Source organism: Mustela erminea, chromosome 10 (assembly GCF_009829155.1).
Source record: "Mustela erminea isolate mMusErm1 chromosome 10, mMusErm1.Pri, whole genome shotgun sequence".
Taxonomy (NCBI): Eukaryota; Metazoa; Chordata; class Mammalia; order Carnivora; family Mustelidae; genus Mustela; species Mustela erminea.
In genome coordinates, this window is record NC_045623.1 from 8,683,040 (window position 1) to 8,703,779 (window position 20,740).

General features: G+C 39.3%; 2 protein-coding genes across 5 annotated transcripts in view; one reads left to right on the forward strand and one right to left on the reverse strand.

Annotated features, from left to right (window-relative positions):
* Positions 1–13,312, reverse strand: part of WDR3 (WD repeat domain 3) — a 29,172-nt gene extending 15,860 nt beyond the window's left edge. Inside the window, exons 1-11 of one of the 2 annotated variants that reach the window (XM_032360613.1) lie at positions 13,208–13,312; positions 10,151–10,352; positions 8,910–9,119; positions 6,841–6,959; positions 4,953–5,031; positions 3,799–3,894; positions 2,748–2,858; positions 2,452–2,553; positions 1,898–1,995; positions 919–1,026; positions 208–438 (exon numbers count right to left, since the gene is read on the reverse strand). In XM_032360613.1, the coding sequence (XP_032216504.1) occupies positions 208–438; positions 919–1,026; positions 1,898–1,995; positions 2,452–2,553; positions 2,748–2,858; positions 3,799–3,894; positions 4,953–5,031; positions 6,841–6,959; positions 8,910–9,119; positions 10,151–10,321 (1,325 nt within the window). In that variant the 5' untranslated portion in view covers positions 10,322–10,352; positions 13,208–13,312. Of the gene's footprint in view, positions 1–207; positions 439–918; positions 1,027–1,897; positions 1,996–2,451; positions 2,554–2,747; positions 2,859–3,798; positions 3,895–4,952; positions 5,032–6,840; positions 6,960–8,909; positions 9,120–10,150; positions 10,353–13,126 lie in introns of both variants that reach the window. The other variant, XM_032360614.1, reaches the window with a different exon arrangement.
* Positions 13,313–13,423: 111 nt separating this feature from the next.
* GDAP2 (ganglioside induced differentiation associated protein 2) overlaps positions 13,424–20,740 on the forward strand; it is a 68,670-nt gene continuing 61,353 nt past the window's right edge. The window contains exons 1-3 of one of the 3 annotated variants that reach the window (XM_032360617.1): positions 13,453–13,538; positions 18,433–18,500; positions 20,002–20,229. In XM_032360617.1, the coding sequence (XP_032216508.1) occupies positions 20,054–20,229 (176 nt within the window). In that variant the 5' untranslated portion in view covers positions 13,453–13,538; positions 18,433–18,500; positions 20,002–20,053. Of the gene's footprint in view, positions 13,539–13,752; positions 13,832–18,432; positions 18,501–20,001; positions 20,230–20,740 lie in introns of those variants that run through there. The other 2 variants (XM_032360616.1, XM_032360618.1) reach the window with 2 other exon arrangements.

Here is a 20,740-nt window from a genome sequence, read left to right on the forward strand (position 1 = left end):
AGCCTACTAGAATTTAAATAGTAGGCGGCTTATTTGTGTGTTTTCCTCTAGCCAACTACAGTGACAAAGTTTTTTTGCACCAAATTTAAAAAAGCAATTACACTCCACAGGCCCACAATCAAGAGACACCCTCAAGAGTACTGGAACCTCACTCACACGGGAGCCAACAGGACTGGATAAAGCCGGGGAGAGCACCATTTCACAAACCTGTTCCATATCTTCACGGACTCTGCAGCAGCTGAAAGGACAGCAATGTTGTCAGAGCTGAACGAAAGGGTCCGCACGTCACTGCGGTGACCCCCGATGGTGATTCTGCTTGTCCTGACGGGCTGAGGAGCCGGTGCAGATGGCTGCAGCGAATACGACTCCACCAAGTTGTTCTGCAGCAGGAAGACTGCCTTCAACTCTCCTTGAGGTGAATGAATGAAGTCAAAGGATCTGCGTGAGAAAGTAATTCATAAATGTTCTCGCCACCATCTTCACTCACAAGGTTAACTGCTTCCAATAAAGCTTCACAGTGTCCTCAACCTATGTGATGTTTGAGCAAGTATAAAGAGTTTCACAAAAAGTGCTCTGCATGTTGGACGGTAGGCCAAAAACACCTGGGCTCAGGTACTGGATCTGATGGGTACCTTGCTTTTATGTATGTAATTTTTCTAAGTGACCTTAAATGTTTTAGAGCATGGCATATACATTTTTCTTTTTAATTGGCAGCACAAAAGAAAACTAAACAAATAGAAACCGTTATAATAAAACCAACAAGATGATGAATAAGATCCAGGCATGCCACGATCACTGTCTCCAAATATGTAATTTCTCCAGACTGCCCAAAATTAGTATGAAAAAGCCAATACAACTTTGCAGCTTACTATTTCTACAATATTGCTCAGGCACTTCAGATATTATACTTCTACTCACTTGATTTTGGCAGAAGTTTTGATATTAGTCACCCGTTGGATTTCATCTTGCAGAGTCATTTCAACACTGACTTCAATGTCTTCCTCTTCCCCTTTGGAAGAATTTAATCTATAGGGGGATAAAAAAAAAAGATGACTTTTCTAGAAGATGCTTTGCTATTACGTGAGCCAAACTGTGGCTCCGTGACCAATAACCTGTGTGATCCTGGGAGAGCCCCCTAACCACACAGGACTACCATGAGAATTAGATAATGAAGTGTATATGTAGTTTGTGAACTACAGTGACATAAAATGTTATTCCATTAAATTGGTATTCTCGATAAGTGGATTCTGAAGGGAACAGCCCATAAAAGTTCCTGGGGCAAATAAGTTTTGTAATTCAAACTATTCCAACGAAATGTACCTGGTGAACTTTTCTAACTTCAGGACTTTTTAGAAGATAATTAACCTGCACTTATGAGTCCAACTATGTCAAATAAACCAAAGGTCATACAAGGTTTGCCAAGGTGACTTTTTCTTGAGCCCTGATAAATTTTAACCACCGAGGAAGTGATTTCTTTGGTTACCATAGTAACCTGTTCCAAGCTGATGTTGTCCCAAATGTCTATTCTATAGTCCTTCTCTTCATAGCCCCCAAGGTTAGCATTATGCAACCCAACTTCCTTCTGTCTGGGCTGCTGGCACTGAAGACAGCTGCTGGCTTGAGAACCAGAAATCACTCAGATGCTATTTTTAAAAAATCTGTATAGCCTTTCTATGTGGTTCTGAGCTCACGACTCAGCAACATGCTAATTATGAAGCTGTGGAAATGTAAAACGTGGACTCCCAGCACTGCAAACATCTTCTCTAGCTTTTAAAAGTAACAGATAACAGAGTAATTACGTCTTTAAAGAAGCCACAGTTTTTCTATCAGTACCAAGTGGCCCATCCAAGATACTTTATTAATAGTAAATATTAAAAAAACAAACAAAAAAACACACTTTGCTTTCTTTCTAGCTTTCTTCATCTTCTTATCCATTTTCTTTTGAACTTCTGCTTTGGAAAGGATGCAGAACACTTCTAGCACAGAATCAGTTCCCTAGAAAGGGAAAAGTTGATGTGAGTCCAGGAAAGGCAATTTGTAATGTAGCTTTTTCTTAGAAAGACCAAAACAATAATGTTCCTTTTTCTTCCCTTATGGGTTGTATTACCTTGGACAGCTGCCTCCCTCTGGGATGGCCATCTCATATATAAAGTGGCAATACCACTTCCTACTCACAGCTTTGCTCTGAAGACCAAATAAGAAGCCAGCTAATCCTTTTAAATTGCTCAGAAAAGCATGCATGTAATGCTTGCTAACAATAAAAACAATAATATTAACTATTACTGTATTATGCTAATAGAAGCTAGGGATTATAAGTTTACCCAGCAGCACATAATGAATTGTTAAGACAACTGGGGGAAAATTAATCTCTACCTACACGGAATATAAAACAAGCACAAGTCACTGAAAGGAATAGCCTCATCCCTGTTTTCTCTGACAATTGGTACTCACATGGCAAGCTAGAATCCTGCCTGTCCTGTCGACCGCAAGGTTCACAACTCTGTCCCTTCCCTCCCGCATGATGGAACCAGCTTTTCTGCATGTAAGGATGCGCTATGGAAAAAGCAAGGGAGAAGACCAAAGTAAAATGCAAGTTGCCAAACCTATGAAAAAGTACGATTCTAAAGAGATGCAGGTGACAAAGATATTCCCTATAATGACAATAATTGTGAGTTTTTAAATAAAAAATCTCCAATTCTCGCTTTTCCCATTGACTCAACACAAATGAGAGTAAAACAAAGAATTACATCCTCAGGAGTTTCGTCTGTCTCCAGGGTGCCATCCTCAGGCTGTGTGTCCTGTATTTCAGGGGAAGTCCCTTTGCTTTTCTTGGGCTCTGGTTCTTCTAAGTCTGCCACCTGTTTTATAAAAATGGTAAAATAGAAGCTGAAACACTGTGTTCCAGGAGATGTCTCTTAACCCTAATGACTTAGAAATCCATTCTTATGGCCACGAATAAGTGCTCTCTTTGACCAAACCTCTTCAGCTGTAGGACACTTAACCAGAGTATGTTAAAAGCTGACTACGAGAACGCAAACAAAACAGTATTCACTATGCTATCTCCAGTAACTTTCCGAAATACACAGACTAAGGTTTAGTAAACCTAGACTATGGTTTAGTAATTTAAACTGAGGTGAAAAAATGATGACTGATTCTTCATCAACTTTAAAACTTTCTTTTGTGAAAGAACTGCCATATTCTGAAAGAAAGATGCCAGTCTGGCACAGAGAACTACAAAGGCAATCCAGACATAAAGAAAAGATAAAGCCTAGCCTACTACAAAAGAACCCGCCAGAATAGCTACGGAACACAACACTACACACCTAACTCCAGCTAAACCTGCAGTCCATAAACTTTTCCACACAAAATCTTTGAGGATCTGAGAAAGTTACACATCTTCTCAGAACATATGTTTATACACAGACACAAATGTTACACAGATTTTTTGTCTGAGGGGAAGTCCCAGATATCCTGAAGTCCATCCATGGACACCCAAAGGTCCAAGAACTCTGGGCTAAGAACCCCACAAATTAACATTAGCACCACCAGAAGGTGTAAGCCTAAAAGTAGCCTTCTTAGAGCTCAAATAAAGGAGGGTAACTAAACTAATAATGAAGAAAAAGTTCTGATTAGAAGTTTTAAAATGCTTTCTAGTGCTTTGGGAAGTACTCAGTAGTTACAACTGATTCAAAATTCAATGAGCCTGTAACACTGCTAAAACACGGCATTGCCTATGATCAAAAAAAAAAAAAAAAACCCCCAAACAAACAAAACAAAACAAACAAAAAAACCAATTACCTCCTGAAGATAGGCTATGTCCCAAGCCCTCAGCTCACTGTCGGAAGTTCCAGTAATGAGTCGCTTGTCTTCTGATACCAGCACCAACCCCCACACCTACAGAGTATAAAAAGATTCAAATAATATGATTTTTAGGAGACTCTAGGATATATGATGTGACATCCAAAAATCTAAGTATACTATCTGTAGTAAAATCTGACATTTGCAAAGCCTAATATTAAGGTAACCCTTTCAAAATACACTAAGAGAAACTTTGGAGCGCCTGGGTGGCTCAGTCTATTAACTGTCTGCCTTCAGCTCAGATTATGATCCTGGGGTCCTGGGATCGAGCTCCATGCTGGGCTCCCCGCTTCTCTCTGTCTGCCACTCTACTTGTGTACTCTATCAAATAAATAAATAAAATCTTTAAAAAAGAGAGAGAAGATATCTCACTTTTGGAAAGAAAACATGGCCTGTGGTAGAACTGTTGATTATGAAGTGAACTATTAGTTTCTCTGTAATTTCCTACCCTTAAATTTAGATAGTAGCTGTTCAGCACAATTCCTAACTAGAATCCACTCAAATGAGGATTTTAAGTCCGGTACTTCTTTGCTTCAGCCATACCTTGCAAACAGAAGACACCCCACTGATGTCTATGGGATAATTTTTAAGCCTCAAATATTTAAGAACAATGAAAAGTATTGTTGCAAATCAACAGTCCAAGAATCTAATTTGCTTTGGTCATCAGTTAATTCCAGGTATGGTTTTGAAAGCCTGCTATGAGCAAAGCATGGAAGAGGATGCAAAGACATAAAATATTCCCTGATCTCTACTGAAAATGTCTATGTTCGGGCAACTATTATAATGACTAAGATTTGCATTTTACACATCATGGGGCCATGCACTATATATACACTGGCATTAAACCTATCATCAAAAAGGTGGATACGTTACTTAAAATCAATGAAACTCATATTCACGGATTAGAAACTTATCCAAGGCCGATTTCTACTAAACACCAGAGTAGCATTATCTGCTCCAAACCTCTCCATCTCTCAAGACAACACATGATGATTACTATGAGCAGTAAAAACAAAGGGCCATGAAAGGCCCAGGGAAAAAAACCATCTTTTTGCCTTGCCATTCTTTCCCTGGGCCCGTGACCTTACATGTACCTCGGTTCGATGGCCAACCATTGTTTTAAAGCAGTGCTGGGTATCAAGGTCCCACCATTTCACCATGGTATCTTTTCCACTGGAAAAAAGAAACGGGAAAAATCTTATTAGGAAAAATCAGTAAATGGGAGGTCAAGGACTCATGTGGTGTCTTCAGGAAAATATGTATTTTTTTTTAATAAAGAATCCTAATTTTCCATTATTAGGTAGGAAATACAATATTTCACCCATAAGTACAGAAATAACTTTGAGTTCAGAATGTCAAGGAACACAGACACTGACCTGTGGCGCACTGTCAGAGCACCCACATTCCCCCACTGACTGACACAAATCTCTCACCTCTTTTCTGCTCCAATCTCCCATGTCCAGCTGGTCCCCACATCCTGAAAATGCCTCCTCTGTGAGGTCTTGACTCTTTCCAATTCACTTCTGTCCATGAACCTGAATTTAAGTTCTACTGCCTGAACTATTTTCATAGCTTCTTTTCCAGTCTCTTTGTCCATTCCCTGTGTCTTCATTACATCTAGTAAACTATCAGATAATCTAAGTTTTTTAAACTTCCACTAGCTCAAGGTTCTCTACAGAATCAAAATCAGGCCCCTTAGCACCATTTTAAAAACTTCTCATTCATTGGCTCTGAGTCTCCCTGCCAGTGAGCTCTACTCTGGCCTCAAATGCCTCTCCCCTGCTTCCCCATTAATATAAATCTAACATAATCCTCCTTCATGACCAAACTGGAAAACAAAACAAAACAAAACAAAACACCAAAAACATGATTTATAAAGTCTTTCCTATACAATCCCATCTCATTGTGTCATTTCCTTTCTTTGACACAGCTGACTTCTGCACGACGAGGGGGCCAGGGGCACCAACTCCCTCACCCCCAGTATAGTAAAAAATCTCCAAATACCTCTGATTCCCCCAAAACTTAACTACTTACAGCCTACTATTAATCAGAAGCCTTACCAGTAACATGAACAGTTCATTAACACATATTTTGTATGTAATATTCTCACAACAAAGTAAAGAAAAGAAAATCATAATAGAAAACACATTTACAGTTCTGTCCTGGATTTATTGAAAAAAATAAATGCATACAAGCGGACATGACTGATTCAACCTTGTTGTTCAAGGATCAACTGTTCCCTAAGCTAAACGTGTATGTTCTTTTAGAAACTTAGTCATTCTTTCACAGAATCTGTGTTATCTGACAACACACCAATGTGCCTTCCATCCCAGAAGAACTAACAAACCAATCATATGGCATTCAGTGCTCCTTCACAACTGCTTCGGAGTCATTACTAGGGTTCTAGTTACTGCTGGCAAACCTTAGGATCCCAAACTTTCCTGGGTGGCTATTCCTTAGGATGAATAATTAGTTTGAACCCTATGAAACTGCTGGTACTTGACCTATTATGTTTGACCTACACAAATGGAAATTCCAAAAGGTTCAACCTAATAGATGTTCAGAAGGCCTACATACAGAGTATGTCTATTCTCAAAAGGTAGGCAAATTGAACACTTGTTATTCACCTCTGCTCACTGCTCCACATTCTGTTTTCCTGACTTTCTAAGGATTCAGAAAATGGGATAGCTCACTCTATAAAAGGCATGTCAAAGTTTAAGGAACATAAACAGGCTAATACCAGAGGATAAAAATGACAAATCAGAAAAGGGAATTAAAAATGCCAGACGTAACTCTATGGATATCTTCTTTGATACTACTGGGGAGAAGAGGGAAGGAGAGAGGAAAGCAGAGGGCAGAGGCTAACACATGAGCCTGAGGGTAATGCGGACAAATGAGGAAGGAATGACCCAAATTCTGTCTTTGAAACCTTTGCTGATGCATTTCCATAGAAAAGAACTAGAAATAAAACTGTTTATTTACCTAGTAACCAGCAGATTCTTTTCTCGTAGAAACAGTGCTTGTGTGATGGCGTCCTTGTGCCCCTTAAGACGGTAGAGGCCGCTTTCATTGATCACATCCCACACAATAGCATCTGTGTCCTAAAGGGATCAGGAAATAGAGCAGAATTTTCTTTACCTCATCAGGCTTCAACAAATAATATGATGTAACATTGTTATTACAGAGATGATCCTTGTAGAAAATTTGGAAAGCACACAAAAAAGTTTAGAGGGAATAAACAGCCTTTAACTCCACCATCTATACTGCTCCAATCCAACACTGAGGTATTTTCAGAAAACTGGGGTCATGCTATTGATATCATTTTATAACCCTTTTTTATCCATTTTAAAGCATTTCCATTTTTCCATGTCCTTCCAGACTGTTCTCATTTTCAATGATCACAAAATAATCCTAAGGCTATACCATAATCCATTTAAACATCTTTCTACTTTAGCCATTTAAGTAGTTCTCAGTTTTCCATTATAAATATGTGGAAGTGAACATTCTTATACATAAATCTTTGTATATACCTTGGGTCAGAATAAATACTAAAGAAGAAAATTCTTGGGTTAAAAGGTATTTCTATTTTTAAAGTTTGCAATTCATCACGACAAGGTGATCTCTTTAAATTGCATCAATCTACAGGTCTACAGGTCCACCAGGGATATGAATGACAAGGCCAGTCTTGCCCTCTCCTCAGCTCTGGATATTACTAGTTTCTCAAAAACCACTGCCGATGTCAGAAGTTACAAATGCTGTCTCAGTAGTTATTGGATTTACATTTCTGAATACCAACGAGAAACTGTGTCCATGCTCTGTGGGGATTACTGGCCACTTATACCTCTCTTGAACTGCTGAGTCCTGTCTTTCTTCTTCCTTTGGGCCTTACTTTTTGTTTGACTGTAAGCTATTAAGAGATAAAGGATATTAATCCTTTTTATATTGAAAATATTAAATACTTCTTTTTTCAATGTCCTTTCACTTTTTTTCCCAGAAATAACGGACATATATCGCCATGTTAAGTCTAAGGAGTACATATATCATGATGACCACAACAGGTTTAGCTAAAATCCATCTTTTCATATAAATAGAATAAAAAGAAAAGAAGATAAAAGGAAAAATAAAATTCCTCCTTGTGAGAACTCTTAGATTTATTCTTAACAACCTTCCTATTTCTTTTAAATGTACAAATGTTTTAAATCTAAATATTCAAATCACCCTTTTCCTTTATAATTTCTTTCTTTGCTGATAGGTTTCAAGTCCTTTTGATATAAAGACCTATTTTGAAAGCAGATTAGCTTAATACATTTTAAATAACTTCATAATGCATTTTAACACCTGAGACCTCCTAAAAAAAATCTGCCTCTGGGGGGAAAAAAATCTGCAGCCCTCTTTTATTATTGCTCTTTCTCAAATTTCTGGTGTTTCTGATTTACTTGTTTTCCATATACCCTTATAAATAATTTGGTCATGTTCTTAAAGCAACAACAACAAAACCTTTTTGGGATGCTTACTTATGTTGCTGTAATTCTATAAATTAACTAGAAGACACTACAATCTTTGTCTTCCCATTCAAGTACCTGATTTGTATCTCTATTCAGGTCTTCTGCTACATTCTTAAGTATAGTTTCACAGTATTTTTCTGTCACTTAAGATACTATTGTAAATGTGATCTTTTACATTGTATTTTCTAACTGATGACTCTGAGACATAGGAAAGCTACCAATTTTTATGGCAAAGAACGACTGTTTTGTCCTCCTTGTCCCATCTGTTTTTTTCCCATTTTGAGTAGCACTTCTACAGTGATGTTACATAATACTTATCAGAGGCATCCTCATCTTGTTCCTATACTTAACAGGCTTAATAGACAAGCAAGAAAATGAACCTCCTAATTCATACTCCCCCTCCTCCCTTCACTTCCACCATCTATATGGTTTTGTACACCAAAGACCCACTGATTCACCCAACAGTTTTTGTGAACAACCTGCTTCAGCATAAGTCTTATACTCCTCCACTAGATTAAAATCTGGGCACCTGATTCAAGGTCTCACCTTGGACCCAGACGCCAGCCTGCCTCCTAGCTGATCGTACTTCAAGGAAGTGATGGCTGCTTTGTGTCCATTGAAGGTCACATTTCCTTCCCCACTCAGGAGACTGAAGATTCGGATAGACCCATCCTCATAACCAACAGCTAAGTGCAGCCCATCTGGGGAGGGACACAAGCAAGTGACTTCTTGTTTAAGTCCCTGAAGGATAAGGATCTGAAATCACAAGAATCATAAACAACGCACAGGTGGAGTTAAGTGCATGATTAAAGGAAAAATGTGGGAATAATCAGGGACAGTAAAAATAAGAGCATTAATAATTCCAAATCATTCTTTAAATAATAATGAAATTCTGCAATTCATCTCAAGTTCTTTCATGTAGGAATTATTTGTACAGGGCAATGCAACATTCAAGAAAGGGTACAATTTTCTCCAAAGCTCTATCTACATCAGTGTGGTATATACAAAAATTTCCCAAGTGATAAATTACTAAGTCCTTATCCTAAGTTAATACCAAATGATATTCCATCAAGGGTTATAAGCACATCTATGCTTTAACTGAGCCCCATCTTGAAAGAAACCAACATGTATGGCACTAGGGTGCTACATGGTTTACCCCAAGAAACTGGCTGGCAACAAGTATCAAAGTATTAATCTCTTGGGAGTCACACAGTGACTGGGCAAGACTAAAATGCCTATAATTTGGTGTGGTGGAAATGGCAAGCTTAGGGAACTTAGCAACACAAAGTGTCAAAGCCTAGTTTAACAAACTTGGGCCTCCTCCGTTCATTAAAAAAAGGCTCCACCTTTTTTTATACTCACCACAGCTGAGTATTATTCCTTTTAAATGACGAAAATTTTATAACTAGCAGTGAGGGCAGGTAAAAGAACTTGAAAAATAAAGAACTGGTAGAGAACACCAAACATGTCTGGAATTGTGATTACAAAAATTACCTGTAGATACTACAAATGGATACCTAAGACTTAAGCTCCTATTTGGTCATGGCTTTCAAAATTTAGATTTCAGAATTTTTCAGAATCTAGTGCAGAAAAAAAACAACAGAACCTGATACTTGGCTACCTAGAAGTAGCCCAAAGAAGAAAGATTTCTCTTTTAGAAGCACATACATTAAAAAAATCAATCAACCAATCAATCTGTGCATGATACATCAGAACTCTCCCACTTCGACCTTTCCATCCTCAAATACCTATAAATCAGTTATCAACCTAGTTGATCTCTGGCTTACCTTCTCTCCTTTCCTTAAGTCCCAGATGAAAACATGTTCGCAGGCTGGTACTGCCACATAGCGTCCTTTTTCACCACGAAGTGTCACAAAGACAATATTACCTTTTTGGCTGCCAATAAGGCCAAAGACTGCACTGGCAACATAGCGTAGGTACTGCTTCGTGAGCCCCATGTTATAACGCCTGATACCGCAAGCGAGACAGCTGTGCACACACATATAAGAGTCAGTTTATTGGGTACCTCGGTTTTGCTGGGCTGGCAAACACCACCATTTATCATGTGATTAAAGCATGTAACTTGTGCCTTCTTAAGCTTTATTTACTCTGAATAAAGCACTGACATAGATACCTAGACATCATTTTGTATTTGCTGCTGACTCAGCATTTAAACCCTCATTCCTCTAGCTTCAAATTGGTCACCTTGTTATGCCCACCTCGCAAATAACTAACACGTGGCCTTAATGGAGCTAAACAATTTACTTCTGTTCATTCAACCACCGTCAAAGTTTTTACACCGAGATTGACAAGATTGAGTTGGAAAACGTCTACAATGAATTACTGTAATCCTACTACCTAGATAAAGTGCTGTTTTAGACACTAGAGTGTTGAATAAAATAAAATCCCTAACCTCGTGGCACACATCCAGCACAGTGAGTCTCAAACTCTAGTATGTATCCGAATCACCTGTGAGCTTATGAAAACAGACTGCTGGGAATCACATCCACCAAACCTCCCTAGTGCTTCTGATTCAGTAGGTCTGAGGTGGGTCCCAAGATTTTTTTTTTTTTCTAAGAAGTTCCTAAGTGATGCTGTGGTTGTGTGGTTTCTCACCTGAACTACTGTTCTAGTACATGTAGGTCCTTCTTTGATTCCCAATCAGGTCAGCTACCTACCCTTGGCACAGAAAAAGATACAGCAACTTGGCATATAATTTTTGAAAGATGCCTTACTTACTTAGTTCACACCCTAAATCAAATTCACTGAAAACACTGTTTATGGATAAAAGAGACAAAAAATTAAAGAGATACTAAGTCAAGCCTGTCTGGTCTTGACATGGAAGAGTGAAAAGTACCCCAAACACCCATGCAACTTAAAACAAACAAAAAATAATACTAGACAGCGGTTACACCCTTTTTTGGGAAGCTGATTTTTGTTGTTGGTTTTTACATGTGGTTTAACTCGACAGGGTCCATTTCTGATTACACTTGGTTTTAGCCTACCTTAACAAAAAATATTTAATGCCAACTCTCTTTATTATTTTCTTTTAGTAACCACTGACTTTTCCTCACCTATGAACCAAAAAAAGCCAGATAAAAATCAAGGTAAGAATATTAACATGGTGATAATGCTGTTAGCCTAAGCCATTTGATCAACTTTTCCCCAATTCCTTATTCCTCCAGCCCCTCAACTGTAGTTCTTCCTCTTGGCAGTCTTTGGCCAACTATCAGTTCTTTCCACAGTATTTTCCTTGGAGACTTCACAAAGCATACGTAAGCATAGGGATACCTACACCTCTATTTCCAGTCCTGTCCATGTACGTGAATACAAGTGATAGAATTCCAAAAACTTTCATGAGATATCCATCCAAATACCTTGCAGCATCACACTGAACATGGGTAAAACCAAACCTACCTTGCTTCCTCACCCCTTCACCTTTTCCTTATTCTAAGACACACAATCTCCCTTGTCATTCAGGCTCATAAACCTTGTATGTAACCTTGTATGAGCAAACTTTGGCTCATTAATAAAAAGATTATAGCAGCCAAGCCTTAAAGAGTATTTACTATATTGATATATTAAATGTATACACCTGAGTAAACATAGCGTAGTCATTTAATTACAAATAGTAATTGAGTTAATCAAAAGGGTTAACATATGCAAAACACTTAAAGAAGCATCTAGGGGCACCTGGGTGGCTCAATCCATTGAGCCCCAGACTCTTGTTTCCACTGGGGTGATGATCTCAGGGTTATCAGATTGAGCCCAAAGCTCAGTGGGAAGTCTGATTGACATTCTCTCCCTCTGCCCCACCCTTGCTCACACTCTCTCTAAAATATTTTTTAAAAAATCATGTATAATATTGTAAATATAAGGATAAAAATTTTTCACAATAACCTTACAAAGTGGGTATTACTTTTACCTCCATTTTACAGACAAGGAAACTAAGCAAAGAGATGTGAAATAACAAGCCCAAAGTCATTTACCCAGTTCTAAGTGCCAGAGCCAGGTTCCAATCCTCAAATTCCAAAATTTGTTCTTTTAACCTCTAAGCCAAACTGCTTCTCTCTGCCTCTGTCCTCTTTTTTGTCAGAAGCTTCCACCTAATTCATTGATTTTCTGAAGTAGGATTCTTTTCTCTTTCCACTTTCTGTTCCAGCTCTTTATCACGGGGTTCTTGTCAGGTTAGTTGGTTTCCTTCCCTGTCCTGACACCTTTATACTGTTCCTGCTTCCTTTATACTGTTCCTCTCACCTAGAATAACATGCACTATCATGCCATCCTATTTTACCAAATCGGTGTTAACCTGCGGTCTACTTCTTCCGAGGCCAGACCATTCTCGTCGCCTTTTCGTTTAATGTTTAAAGTTTTCTTCAATGTTTCCTCAATGTTTAAACTTATGTTCCATACAACTTGGAACTAGTCACACGCACATATCTTACCGCCTTTTGGAGCGAGGTCACGACCTAACCTCCTTCCGCGACCTACCTACCATCCCAGCTTCCCACCTACGGAGCCTGAAAATATGTTTCTACGATGCACCGAGGGGCTAGGGTGTAGTAACAGACCTGTCAGACGTCCCTAACCCAAGTGTTCAGTCAGGACCGGCTGAGGGGCTGCTCCGCGCACGGATCGTGCTGTCCGGGCATCCTAGGGAGATCTGGTCCACGCACCAGCCCCGGGAGTTAGCGGGAGGCCGCCGGGGACGGTAGGCTCCCAGTCGCCTCCCTAGTAACAGCCACCAAGTGCCCCCGCCTCACCTGATGCTGGAGCCACGGAGGACCACGCAACTGTGAGCGACGAGCAAACGCGACCGAACGCCATGCCCTTAAAATACTTACCTTGGCCTCCACGAGGCTACGAGCCACCTGGACCCGCCTACGGGACCTACCCCATCCGGGTCCGCTTCCGTACCCACTTCCGCCCGGCATTCCTTTTGCCTTCGCGGAGGAAATGACGTAGGAGGTCTCTGGTTGGTGAGGGCCGGCCGGTAGCGGAAGTCGTTGTTTCGCCACTCAAAGCTCTTGCAGCTGGTCACTCCAGCCTCCTGGGACGTTGACTCGCCTGACCGCGGAGCTCCTGACCAGGGGTGTCCGGAGATGCCGCTTGGACGCTTTCTACGTGGAGCTTAAACCCGCCCCGCTGCCGCCCGGATGGGACCGCCGGAGTGCTGTGAGAAGCGGGACTAGCACCGGGGCCGGGAGGGAAGGCGGGGCGGAGCGGGCTGGGGGCGCGGCGGGAGACTCTGAGGACTCGGCCGCGGCTGAGGGTGCGGGCAGAGAGGATTAGTGCTGACCACTCTCTGGAGGAATGAGCCTTCCGCTTCTTCACCAGAGGTTGTCTGGCTCCTCTGGCCCGCGGCGCTGTCGGGAACAACCTATCGAAGAGAAGAGAGAGGGTAGGCGGACCTGGGCACCAGGGATATTGGTGCTGGAGTCACCAGGGAGGCACGCGCCCTGATGCAGGTGAGATAGGGCGGCTGGGACCCTTGCGGGTTACAGTCCCAGGGTCGAGTGTGATTTGCCGCGCGTGTGGACCTGGCGTTCCACAAACCGAGGGCAGCTCGAGTCAGGGCTGGGTTAAGGCGCTACGCCCAAGATGCTGAGTCGTCTGGATCCTCGCAGTCCCTGGAGTGACATTGGTCTGGCTGTGTGTTTCCGCTCCCTGGCCACTTGAAGGGGAAGTGACCAGGGCTGACTCCTCCTTGCTTGGTAATTGAGGATTAGGTGCTCTGTCACCAGGTAGAAATTAGCTTTTCTCTATCGCTTCTGTTCTTGGGCTGTACAGAAATGTTCAAAATGAGTTCCGATGTCTGTAGTGGTGGAAAATTAAAGCTAACCTATTGCTGTACAAAAGAAATAAGCCTCTGCCTTCTCTTATTGGACAATATATCCGCAGCCAACCTAGAAATTAGACTTTTATCTGAATTATCTGGTTATTTTCAGATGTTTCTTGAGTTCTTTTTTTCTCTGTTTCTTGAGTTCTTAAGACCTGCAGCCAGTCTTCCACAGTCAAGAAAATTGCAGTAGCGAGTGGATATGATGAGACTGTAGATAGATGTAGGTGTTTTGAAACAAGATTACTGTGGGTTGGATGAATGAGAAGGGAGAAATTGTGGCAACAGACTATTTTTACAATAAGTTTCATGGGGGGAAGGAAACATTTAGGTGGGTGTGTATAGTAAGTATCTCCCGTAGGACATGCGCATTGTATTATTATTGGGAAAAAAATGTGTGCTTCAGTAGAAAACTGCATAGTCTAGATTCTATCTAGAAAGCTATTCCAAGGAAGCTATTTTACAACTCTGTGAACTATAGAAAACTAATGATCAGTTCTGTACTTTGAACAGGTTCATAAGCAAACACTCAACCTAATAAATCAATACTAAATAACTTCTGTCTGTAGACATGCAGATTCTGTACTCTTAGAGATTCAGTGGAACTTATGTTCTTATACATTAATTTCAATATTCCTGATCTGTTAATGTGTTCAGTTTGGGATTCCTTTTATCTATCACCTGACAGGTTCTCTTTTGAGTTAAATAAAATGTTGAACACATTTTCATCTTTATATTTGAATGAGTCATGATTCTGCTTTAAAAAAATTCCTTTTAATATTACAAAATATTACAAGAAGAGACAATCACAAATGGAAAAAAAATTTAATAAGAGTTGGTGTAAGAGCAACTGTGTGCTAAGATAATGCATCTTATAAATTCCCAAATCATACAGGTTTTAAAGAGTATAATCTAAATTTTTAAGTTTCAAATTGTTCAATGTATTAATACTTATAATTAAGACATGGTAAACTTTTAGTATGAAGGTGGTACTACAAACTCACATTGGAGCCTGTACTTTGGATATTTTTGAATGACTATATTAAATTTGATCTGGGCTATTGATACTGCTTAGAAATATTTTTGCTATACTGGATTTATTGTTGACATATCTAACTGCTTCACCTAAGTAACTTTAAAAAAGTTTATTTCCATTTGCATAGAATGAATTTTAATATTATAATAGATTTGGTGTTGGGATGGAGGTATTATACACAAAAATCTAATGTGCCCTGAAGTTTTAAATATTGAAATACAAGGCATAAAGAATGGTAAACCTGTAATTTATCTCTTTATACTTTTATCCAGGCCTGTCTAATCACTATACCCATTTTGTAGAACAAGCAAACAGATTTAAAGTTCTTGTTTTTCTCTTTTAAATGATACCATTTTCTATTTATCCAGACAAAAACTGGGCTATGCCGAGACAGTAATGTAGAGTATTCTGTCTGATTCTTCCTAGTCTTAAACAATAAAAAGCTAACCTCTCTAGTCAATCCAGTTATTCATATAAAGCATTATTCAGAGGACTTCTTAAACTAAAAGATTGAAAGACTTTTTAAAAAATGAACATTTATTCTAAATGTTTACAATATTTGAGAAAAAGACAAGCCACAGAGTAATGAGAATGGTTTATACTCATTATTCATTTGAATTATAAAGGATATATGGAGAGCTCTCATTGTTTTTAGGTCTTCTTTTGTGAAGATACTGAAGATAACCCTTAACATAGTATGACTAAGGAAATCGATATGATCCATTCTGGAATCTTCTGTTTGCCTCATGTAGTCTTTTTGAACCTGGACATGGATGTCTTGCCTCGGGAGCCTTTAATACTAAGGCTTAGTGTTTGCTTATGAACCTGTTCAAAGTACAGAACTGATAACTGATATTCAGTGGAAAGTCTTGCTTTAGCTATAGTAGCCTTCTCCCCGCCTCACCTGATTACTCTGTATTATCACTGGGATTCTTTTTTTTTTTTTTTTTAAGATTTTATTTATTTATTTGACAGAGAGAAACACACAGAGAGAGGGAACAGAAGCAGGGGAAGTGAGAAAGGGAGAAGCAGGCTTCCCACTGAGCAGATAGCCCTATGCGGGGCTTGATCCCAGGACCCTGGGATCATGACCTGAGCCGAAGGCAGAAGCTTAAATGACTGAGCCACCCAAGCGCCCCTATTACTGGGATTCTTAATCTGAGTCTGGGAACGTTCTCAAATTTATTTGCAACTCTTTGCCTCTATGAGCTCCTCAGATGCTCACATTTTGAGTAGTAAAAAGGTCTTGACTTCTTACATGATTCTCAAAGGGATCCGTGACCCCCAAGAATGTTAAGAACCACTGTTCCTTAAGTATCAGGAATCAAATTTTCCTGCCTAGCTTGGATTTGCTGTGTTGAAGGAGAAGGGACATTTAAATCTCTTTTTGGTGAGAGGATCAATTGCAGCTTAGAGATGGAGCTAAAAAGGAATTTACCCTTTATTAAATGTCATGACACTTTCTATATAATGCCATTAAACTTTGAGAGCTCTCAACTGTATTTATTACTCATTAAGTACACAATATCTTATGGGTGACAATGACTTTTAAGATTTGGGAAGAAGGGGCATCTGGGGGCTCAGTCATTAAGCGTCTGCCTTCAGCTCAGGTCATGATCGCAGGTCCTGGGATCAAGCCCCACATCAGGCTCCCTGTTTGGTGGGAAGCCTGCTTCTCCCTCTCTCACTCCCGCTTGTGTTCCCTCTCTCACTGTGTCTTTCTCTGTCAAATAAATAAATAAAATCTTTTAAAATAAAAAAAAAGATCTGGGAAGAAGTTCCCATAAATTATATGGACAAGAGGTGATTAGAGATATAAGAGAACCACCAGTAGTATACTGTCAAAGTAGGTAATAGAATTTCAGAGAAAGAATGATCAATAGGTAATGCAACTAAAATGTGGTTAGTTCCTGGATTTGACATTTGGTCAATCATTTTAGACCTTGAAAGAGCAGTTTTATCATTGTTAAGTGATGGAGGTGAAACTGCAGTAAGTTGAATAAATGGGAGAAAAGAAAATAGAGCTGCAAAACAGATTATGCTTATAAAGTTAAAAGGTAGAATGAGGAGTTTCATTGGTGCCTGAAGAAGAAATGCAGTAGGAAATTTTTTTGAGAGCAGGAGGACCTAGGGGATAGAGAGATCAGATATTGTGAAGGGGGAGTTAAGACATTCTCTTACAGGAGAGCTGATGAAGTGGAGTAAAATGTATAAATGAAAGCAGTTTGGCAGGTTTAAAGTGTGGCTCCCAGATGTGCCCTTACCTCTGTAAAACTCTTCTACTTTTGGTCTCAACTGTCATTTTGTGGAAGAGACATTCTCTGCTTCTTGAAATTCTAAATTAGCTTTCCACCTTGTTCTTCTTTACAGAACATTTCTCACAGATTTTTATTTCTGTGATTATGTATATTTGTGTGATTTTGGGGAGCCACACTTTTTGTGAGTCTGTCTCTTCCATTAGAGTCTCCGTACCTAACAATACTTGAATAAATGATTGCCTGGAACAAATAAGCATTTATTATCTTGCATTTTCTGTGGGTCAGGAATTCAGTAGCAGCTTGCAGTGGGGTCAAGCTGGGCTGAAGTCATTTGAAGCCCAACTAAGGCTGGAAGATCCAAGGTGATTCCTTCACCTGCCTAGGTGTTGATGCTGGTTGTTGGCAGGAACCCTCAGGTTCTTCCCATGGGGGCCTTTCATGGGCTGCTTGAGAGTCCCGCATCATGCAAGCACTCCCAAGAACGAGCATGATAGCTTTTATGACTCGTTCTTGGAAGTCATATGCAGTCATTTCTGCAGTGTCCTGTTGGTTACAAGGGTCAGCCCTATTCATTATAGGAGGCAGCTATACAGGGGCATAGATATCAGGAAGCAGGTTATCATTGAAGGACATCTTAGAGGATGTTAAACTCAGATGCAATATCGTATAGCATAGAGAGTCACCCAAGAATTATTAAAACAGTTCCATAATAGTGTTGGAGGGTCCAGCTGACATTGGAAAACATGCATTTGTCTTGGCAGCAGACAGGATAATTACTGATTTTTTTTTTCTAGTAACGTAAGAGCAGGATTAGAGAAGACAGATGTTGGATTGATCTAGGTGTTGGGGATTAACAAATCATTTCAAGAGCAGACATTGAGATGAATAAGTGTATCTTAATTCAGCAGTGTGTGTTTGGTTTTTGGTGCTCATTAGAGTCTTTGACAGAAAGTGTTTTAATCTCTGCCACACATGGAGACATCTTCATTTCAACAGTGGAACAGGTGACTTTCACATGGGCTCTGAGAAAGTTGTAACAACTTTTATTGTGCCTTGCTTTGAATCCTCACAGTAACCCTAGGAGTGTATTACTCTCATTTTTGAAATAAGGGAACCCTGGCTTATGTTAAGGATAGCAGAGCTCTTAGGTCCTAGACCCAAACTCAGGCCTGCTAACAGAACCCCAGCTCTCACATTGCACCACCCTGCTTCTCCCTCGCAATATAATTGCATGTGGAAATATTTATCTCAAAATACTAAAGAAGCCAAGCTCAAAACTGTACGTAATCATTTCACCTATCATAGAAAAAGTTAAGAAGTCTATTACTAAGTTTGGTAGTTTTTCCTTTCTTAACTTTTTTCCTAAAACGTTCTATAAGTGAGTATTACTTAGAAAGAAAAATTATTTTAAAGAATTGTGTCCTGAAAGTACTTGAGTTTGCAAAATGAAAACTAAGTTTAATGTTTAATGGAATTTTTATATTATAGTTAAGAAGTTTTAACATGGGGCGCCTGGGTGGCTCAGTTGGTTAAGCAGACACCTTCAGCTCAGGTCATGATCTCAGAGTCAGGGTCCCAGGATCAAGTCCCACATTAGACTCCCTGCTCAGCAGGAGTCTGTTTCTCCCTCTCCCTTTACCCCTTCCCCCATTTGTGCTCTCTCTCCCTTTCTTTCATGCTCTCTCTCTCTCTCTCTCTCTCAAATAAATAAATAAATAAAATTAAAAAAAAATTTTAGCATGAATCATTGTCCTCAACAATCTGTGAATAATTTTTTAAAGTACTAATTTCTGCAAAGTGTCATTCCATTGGGCTTCAGGCGGTTCAACCATGGAAAATAAATGTAGTCTTTATTTGTCTGCTATTCAGCTTGTCCAGCTCAGGTTTGAACACTTTTTAACAGATCAACAGATTTCGTGGTTGCCTCCAGTTTCAAAGGCCATGGATGGACTAAACACCAACTTCTAGATAAAATTAGTTTCTTTATTTCAATAATCTCAAAGGAGTATTTTGTATCAAACAAGAATAATTTTCTTACACAGTTTTATCGTGGTATAATCTCTAAAGCCTTTCAGAAATTGTTAAATGATCACGTTTCCTATTCCATGTGCTGGTACAGGAATTAACATATTGTGCCTGATCCATGGTTCATTCCACTTAGTATGTCACACTTCTCACCAAGAAACTCCTGTCAATTGCAGACATTCAGTAAATGTTGAAGGAGTTGTCCTGGGTTTCTGGGAAGTAGAACTGGTGGGCCATGTGATTATTTTAATGGCTGTGATTCTTTGAAAAGAAATTGTGCTGAAATAATCCCCCTTTATTCCTGTTTTAGAGAAGCTATAGCAATTCTTTGTTATATATTGGTTTTTATGGAGTATTTTAAGCAGCTAGTCACACAGTGTCCTTTAGAGTGTTTCACAGTAGAGATTTGTTTTTTGATCTAATAGAAATTAAGTAATATCTGTACTTCTCTATTAAAACAGTTCTTTCTTTTCTTTTAAGCTAAAGTCTGCAGTGAATATTGAATCCTGAGGAATTTGGGGAAAGACATTCCATGGATCCCTTGGGTGCACCTTCCCAGTTTGTGGACGTGGACACACTACCAAGCTGGGGCGACTCATGGGAAGATGAATTAAATACTTCTGATACTGCAGCTGAAACATTTCAGGAAGACACTGTTAGATCACCTTTTCTTTACAATAAGGATATCAATGGGAAAGTGATTCTTTGGTAATTCTTGGATTAAATCATATCATGATAGAATAATATCCATAAGTTCTTCTAAATTATTTTTTTCTCATTGTTTCTTCTAAACTTTTTTTCTCATAATTTCTTCTAAACTCTTTTTTGTAAGACCTAGCATTGTTAAAATACTGTTTTGCTTATACTTAGAGTTTTATTGAGGAATAATTGACATACAGTTAACTGCACATGTTTAAAATGTACAGCTTGGTGGATTTTAACATGTATGTATCCATGAACCTTCTGTGTTACTTTGATCACCACTGTCAAGATAGTTAATATATTTATCACCCCCAAAAGTATTTCTTTGTGTCCCTTCATAATCCCTCCTGTCTCCTTCTCCTCCCTGACTCCACATCCCCCAGCAACCATTGATCTTTCTGTCACTATAGATTAGTTTGCATTTTCCAGAGTTATATATAAATGGAAATCACATGACCTTTATTTTTTATTCTGGCCTCTTTCATTCAGCATAATTATTTGAAAGTTCATCTATGTT